General features: G+C 33.1%; 1 protein-coding gene across 1 annotated transcript; it reads left to right on the forward strand.

The window, feature by feature from the left end:
• The first annotated feature begins 3,816 nt into the window (after positions 1 to 3,816).
• Positions 3,817 to 6,685, forward strand: LOC131022345 (anthranilate synthase beta subunit 1, chloroplastic-like). Its single transcript, XM_057951800.1, is given in 8 exon segments — positions 3,817 to 4,058; positions 4,060 to 4,213; positions 4,342 to 4,412; positions 5,006 to 5,043; positions 5,137 to 5,247; positions 5,880 to 5,979; positions 6,181 to 6,316; positions 6,474 to 6,685. Coding segments are annotated over 8 exon segments (825 nt in total). The 5' UTR covers positions 3,817 to 3,948; the 3' UTR covers positions 6,579 to 6,685.
• Positions 6,686 to 7,545: the final 860 nt, after the last annotated feature.

The raw sequence follows: 7,545 nt of genomic DNA on the forward strand, positions 1-7,545 counted from the left end.
CTCCGTAAAAATCCCATGGGAAAAATTCGGTAGAGGAAAAGAGTACAAGATATATATATTTACTCATATATTACACTAGTTGCCTCGTTAAAAACCTTAACTAAGAAAACCTCATAGGAAAAAACTTAGTAAGGGAAAAAGAGTATAACCATTCGGCCTTTAGGGCCATTTGACCTTCAAGGTTTAGTTTTCGAGAGCATGTAATATATATTTCTCTTCAAGAGCATGTAACATTCTTCAGGAATATTACTTGTGCTACTTTAATAGCATCAATTTAAAATCTTGAATGTAATATTATTCAGGAACACTACTTGTGCTCAAGATCTAATTTTCGAAAGCATGTAATATGAATTGCTCTTCAAAAGCATGTAATATTCTTTAGGAATATTACTTGTGCTACTTTAATAGCATCAATTTAAGATCTTGAATGTAATATTCTTCATGAATACTACTTGTGCTATTTAAATAAAATCAATTAATTTCAAGATTATTTTGGAAAAATAGACTGTATATATATATAGTATATCAGACTATAACATGTCAAACTTCGAAATAAGAGCACAAAAAATACTGAATTTGGCATAGAAATTGATATATACCAATAAACTTTACATTAAACAAATTGATTTGATTTATTTAAATGAATATCAATTCATCATATTAAAAGAAATTTTAAAAGAATGAATTTGATAAAATATAAAAGTAATTGATAATCTAATCAATTTTTTTGATCATATACAAGCAATTAAGTAATCTTTGTACACAAACGCTTAAGACCTCCATAGATTTAATAATATTCAATTCAATTGATTAAGTAAAAGAAATCAATTAAAAAGAGCTTATTTTATGATTCATGCGCGTATTTATATGGATTGACATAAAATTAGAAAATTAATATGAGAATATATATATTCAAGCAATAGGTTATGGAGACAAAGCAATTAATCGAAACAATTTCGATAATCATATGTAAAAGCAATTCAAAATATCCATTGGTTAAACAATATCCAATTTGATTGGTAAGTAATCAAAATTTAAATTAATCAGACGAGCAATACGATTTGTAAAGCAATTAAAATGGGCGAATTTTATGATTGAATCCATCTCAACAAATGAATATGTTATCAATTACTCCATGTGCGTGAAAGTAAGTGAAGGAATCCATCACCCATGGAAATCGCCCTTTTCTATAAGCCAACAAGCCCGATGCAGGTAACAATAATGGTGGTTAGAGTGAGATAATCAACTTTAAGGAGATTAATCACAATACATGCACTCACTTCAATTTGGATCAACACATTCAACATAATTAATGAAAAACAATTAAAATCGTTGATTGAATCAATTCACAAATCGATGTATATGAAGAAAATATATATTGATGTGTTCGAGCGTTCGGAAAAAAAATTAATAATTCAAATAACACACTTATAATCGACAATTATATGAATTACCTTATCGGAAAGACACGGTTCTTTCCTAGGGCATACCTTCAATATTTACTCAATTGATTAGAGACTCGTGTTGATAACGTGTTATAAACTAGAGAGAATAGAGAAGAGAATATCTATTGAGCGTATTCAATATGAGGGCCAAAGGCCTCTATTTATACAAGTCGGAAGCTAGGGTTTTAGGAAGATTTTTTGGTCAACACACATAAGATATATCTAGAAGATATATTTACAACATACATCTATTTTTTACATGTTACTACTATTCTACTCGAGTTTGGAGTCAGATCATGACATGGTGTGGTTTGAATGGAAACATTAGAAATTTGGAAGATGATAAGTGTACATGCAGACGCAACATGGGTAGGAATGGCAATGGGCCGAATCTGTACTGGATTCTGTTTGATCCAGATCCAGATCCATAATTTTCTACTTAGATTCAAATTCGGTCCAGATCCATTTGAATATAAAAAAATGGAATCCAGGTCCAGATCTATAAGATCCACAGGGTCTTGGATCCAGACCCGAATCCATTTCATTTTCACTTCTAAAATAAGTTCTAAACTAATTAAACATCAAATAAAAATCATAATAACTGTCTAAAGTTCCAACAATCATTTTTTTAAAAAAAACACTACATCAAAATCCACAAAGCCTTCAGCCACGCCATTGGATTTTCTTCCTTTTCTTTCGAAGTCTCAGTGGTTTTGTCATCTCCAAATTGAAGCTCAACAAAGCCTTCAGCCACGCCATTAATTGATGTTTGAGAGTAAACCGCTTCAATGTTTGAATTTATAGATTGTTTTTCCATTTTTCTACAAAGACAAAAATGATCACCAAAATTGAGTAACAATTAATAACATTTTTCACAAACTGACACGAATTCAACAATAATTCAATAAAGGAATTCAAACTGACTCAAATTCAGCAACAATTCAACAAATGAATTCAACTGACTCTAATTTAACAATAATTACATATTAACAAAATTGCACAATTGCGAAATTGCAAACTGACTCGGCAATAACCTATAGCTTCTCTAAAGGAATTCAAACAATAATTTAATCTGACATGGAATAATTTAATTTAACATCCCAATTCACCAATAATTTAATCCAACATGGAACAAATAGAATATTTTTAATGAGACTTGGAATCAAATCAATTACGGAATGCAAAACTTTATGCACAAATTTGTTTAGCGGAATCAAATCAATCAACAACATATTATTTAGTTTCACGTTGAGGGGAGCTTGAGAGCTTCAGCGTCAGTGGATTGGAGAGCTTCACGTTGCGGTGGTTGGCATTACCTTCATGCTGCCGGCGCCGATGGGTGAGAGAGCGGCTCAGGCGGTAGACTGGAGATGAACGGTACTAGAGCAGCTTGTGGCGGACGTAATAGCAATAGTTAGAAATTCAGAATAACATCAATATTTAGAGTTTGATAGAAATAAAAAATAAAAATAATATATTATATATACTTATACATATCCGGTTCAATGGGTGGGATCTGAGTTTTAAATCTATTATTACTCCAGATCCGGATCCAGAAATTTAAAGAGTGCTCTAGATCCGATCCAGATCCGTCGGGTCTAATTTTGACAAGGTTCAAATCCGGAAAAAAGTGTCCGGATCCGCGAATTTGGACCGAGTCCCGGATCCATTGCCATCCCTAAACGTTGATCAAAGACAGGGAAAAAATTGATGTATCGTGTTGTTGTTGCTACTATAGTGTATCACATCCGACTTAGAAGGAATGTAAGAAAATTTCAACAAACAACAAGAGCGGATGAAGTATTGATACGCATTTGTCAAGTTCAAATTGCTACTCGTTATAATAGGAATGATAAATTTAGAAGAATGCTACAAAGTTGAGCTCTAGAGTAGTTGGTGAGATTAATGTTTGTAACATTACTTATTTTATCATGTAAATGGTAATAAAAATCTTTACTAAAAAAAAAAAACGTGATACTAAGAATCTTACTGATATTGTGTTTAGGATTTTTTATTGCTCAATTAACTGAAATTTACCTCCTTAGTAAATTATTTTCTCGCATAGGCTACATAGTAATTACATTAGCCGAACTCGAACTCAATAAAGAATACATAAGTACTACTGTTTAGTGATTACCTTTTTTTTAATGAGAATTTCTTCTTAATGAAAATTACAAAAAATTCTGACCAAAAAAAAAAAAAAAATCTGAAAACAGGCGGAATTGAACATAATACCTTTCCGGAATGAGAATATTTGGGTGCTTTGTCAAACAAATTCTCACTATCACTGATTACTAATTACAAGTTACAACAATCTTTTTTTTCTTTTTTTCTTTTTTTGAAGAGGCAAGTTTGCACAAGTTATTCCCTTATTTTTTGGGTAAGGAATAGCAAATGCAATTAAATGCATTAGGCCTTTTTAGAAATTACGTTGTTCTTAATAAACCCTCACATCACACTCACGGGTCCCGGCACCCTCACAGTCACAGCTCCGCCGCCCGCCATGGCCACCATCGCCGCCTCTTCCGCTTCCATCAACCAGCCATCCTCCGTCGTTTTATCACACCAGAACTCCTCGCTTCCAAGAACCCGGCCATTCAGATTCACCACCATTCCCCGCACTCTCTTCTTCTACATCATCGAAAACGCCCATGGCAATTTCCGGAAACACATCCGTTTCCTCCGTCAATTCATCGTATCCGAAAACGCCAACCAGGCCAATCATCGTTATTGATAATTACGACAGCTTCACGTATAATCTCTGCCAAGTCAGTTTATTTTCTCTTTAATTATTTTATAGATTCATGATTCTTAATTACATTGCATAAGATATAATAATGTTTCGATTTTTTATTTTTATTTTTATTTTTCACTACTCATTTCGTGTTTTCGGCAGTATATGGGAGAGCTAGGTTGTGAATTCGAAGTTTACAGAAATGATGAGCTCACTGTTGATGAGCTTAGAGAGTAAGTTTTTTTTTTTCCTCTTCGTTTTTTTGGTGCAATATTTAATCTCCAGCAACCTACATCATTTATTTTAATGAAAAATAAAATAAAATAAAAATTACAGTGTTTGATCATTTTGGGGAAAAATGTGATGACCATTCCAGCTTAGTTGATAGCAGAAGCACAAGTTTTGATTTTGTGGAGTTAGTTAGGTGTTGCTTTTGCTATTTGTTAGATGTTTCCTGCATTGTTACTTGTTACATTAACAGAGCATTTAGATGCGCGTTCGAGTTATGTTCGTTTTCATCGTGTCCTGAGATGTTATCAAGCTAACACTGTCTACTTGCACTCTAGAGAGTAATTGGATTCATAATCAAAACTGAAAAGAAATATTGTTCCATTTTTTTATTGTCATTTTCCCCCCATCAAATCTTGTTTTGTTTGTGTAAAGTGCATTTAGCTATTTGGTTAGGTTAAATTATTTGTGGATTGCAATGTAGGTTAGTCTACATTATTTGTTTGTTGAAATGAGCCAATTACGTTCTACTAGAGAAAATGCTAATCGATTATGGATGTTGATATAGTTAATAACAGTTTATTATTTGTTGTTACAGGAAAAATCCAAGAGGTATATTAATATCGCCTGGACCTGGTAAGAATTTTATTTGGCTTAAGTTTCTTCTTTGTTAATATCTTATTATCATCTAGTTATATCATATAAGTATACTTCACTTAAAAAATTTAGGTACACCGCAAGATTCAGGAATATCATTACAAACGGTGCTGGAGCTTGGACCTACTGTGCCATTGTTTGGTGTGTGCATGGGGTTGCAATGCATTGGGGAAGCTTTTGGAGGTAACTTTGTATTTCCCAATATGAAATTGTACGTGTCCATATTCTCCTATGGACTATAAATAGGAAAAATGACTGTAGGTGGTCCTTAAGGGAGAGAAAATTAGATATTTGTTAGCTGGGGTTTTATGAGATAAAATATGTAAGTTTCCTAAGATAACATGTCACATATGTGTTCTCTTGAGCTTGAATATATGATGATGGATTTCAATGAACACGTGTATAACTCTATTTGATAACTTTAGTAGTTGAGTGATATATCTTTTGTTCGTATATGGATACTTAAAGATATCGATGCTTGACCTTTCTCTTTCTCAAGAACCAACCATTTGTCGGAGACAATTTTTTTCAAACAAAACGACTGGTCTGAGAATAAGCCAGGGGCAGGTATCTTCCCATTGGATGATGGTTCCCATTTAAGCCCAATTATTAATTTCTCTTTAATATTCTCGAAGCGAACCTAGCAAATGCTTTTAGTGTTTAGCAACATGTGGTAATATCTTTTAGCTAACATCATATTTGCTGGGTATCCCTTGTTTTCATATGTGCTTCTACAGTTCTACATTTGGTCATACTACTAATAGTATTATTTATCTCTCTCCCCTCCTCTCCCTAAATGATACTGTGCTTTGCAGGGAAAATTGTGAGATCTCCTTATGGAGTTGTGCATGGAAAAAGTTCTCCTGTTTACTACAATGAAGGACAGGAAGATGGCTTGTTTGCAGGCTTATCGAAGTACGTCTCTTTTCATGTCTGTCAGACTTTTATAACTAATGAGAAAGATATTCGAAGTTCTTTATTTCTCTGTATAATAAGCAATTGTCATTACTTGTTCTCCCCTGTCAATGGTTTTTCTTATCATTCTTTTCTCAGTTGTGTTATCTTTATGAATCATGTTGAGTTCTGAGTTCTGACAACTGTTTGGTTCATTGGCAGCCCTTTTACTGCTGGTAGGTACCATAGCCTCGTGATTGAACGAGATAGTTTCCCGAGCGATGCCCTCGAGATAACTGCATGGACAGAAGACGGGTTGGTAATGGCTGCTCGTCACAAAGTACACCGTCATCTACAGGTGAGGTGCCGTAAGATTGGTTAAAAGATCCAGATCCAAACTCACCAAAACAGTAGCAAAATTACAAATATGCCATTTGATATGAGCGTGGAATTTTGCTACCGGACATTGCACACGAGCATGGATTTAATGTTGTTTTATTTTCCGAAAGCTGCAGGGCGTTCAGTTCCATCCAGAAAGCATCATATCTACTGAAGGCAAAACTATCGTGCATAATTTTATCAAGCTGATAAAGAGAAAGGAAGCTGAATCGCAGAAGTAGGATTAATCTTCAGTGTAGGATAAATTCTAGTTCTTGGTTATAATTGTCAGTTGTAAAATTTTATACTACATCAATTCAATAAAATTATCGATGGATTTTTCTGAGTTTGCTTTTTTGCAGTAGTTTTTAAATAGTTTGAATATAGCATTCACGCGCGCCATTTTTCTGGTAGGTCGAATCATAAATTTATTATATTATACTATGCATAATTTCACTTTTAATTTACAAATTCTCTTGTGATTTTTTTTTACTTAGAGCTAGTGATTCGAACTTTTAAAATCATTATCTGAACTTTACGATTTGTAGCAAATTTGAGCTAGGGCTTTTGAAACCAGGGGCAGAGCTACACTATAGAATGGTGGGGCAATTGCCCCCTCCTCAATTGAGTTCTATTATACTCCCGTATATATTCAATGTCACATAAATATTTAAGTTTGCCCCACTTAAAATTGTGAAAAGTAGGGGCAATGGTTACATAAATATTTAAGTTTGCCCCACTACAAATTGTGAAAAGTAGGAGCAAAAGTTTAAAGGCAAATACTCCACCCGTTCACAAAATGAGTACCAATTTCCCTTTTTGGTAGGTGTATCCCACATATTTCTTTAATTAATACATTCAAAAAGTGAGACCCTTAAACTATTCACACTACACTCCATATATTTCTTAAAATCCGTGTCGTCCACAAATGGATACTCATTTCGTGGACGGAGGGAGTAAATGGTTTTTTGGTGTTAGATAAAAGGATTCATACGTGTCTTTCTAATAAAGAGAAGACCGTAAATTAGTAAATTACATTCAAATAGATAAACTCAAATAAATTCAATTCAAAAATTACACAAATAAAGTATTACTCCTAATGTACACAAATTTTAATTATTTTTTATATTATTGACAAAACAAAACTCTTTTGGTCTTTTAAAACTCTTCTTTGATTTTAAAAACTAATTTCGCTTGACTTTATCAATT

Source organism: Salvia miltiorrhiza, chromosome 4, assembly GCF_028751815.1.
Source record: "Salvia miltiorrhiza cultivar Shanhuang (shh) chromosome 4, IMPLAD_Smil_shh, whole genome shotgun sequence".
NCBI lineage: Eukaryota > Viridiplantae > Streptophyta > Magnoliopsida > Lamiales > Lamiaceae > Salvia > Salvia miltiorrhiza.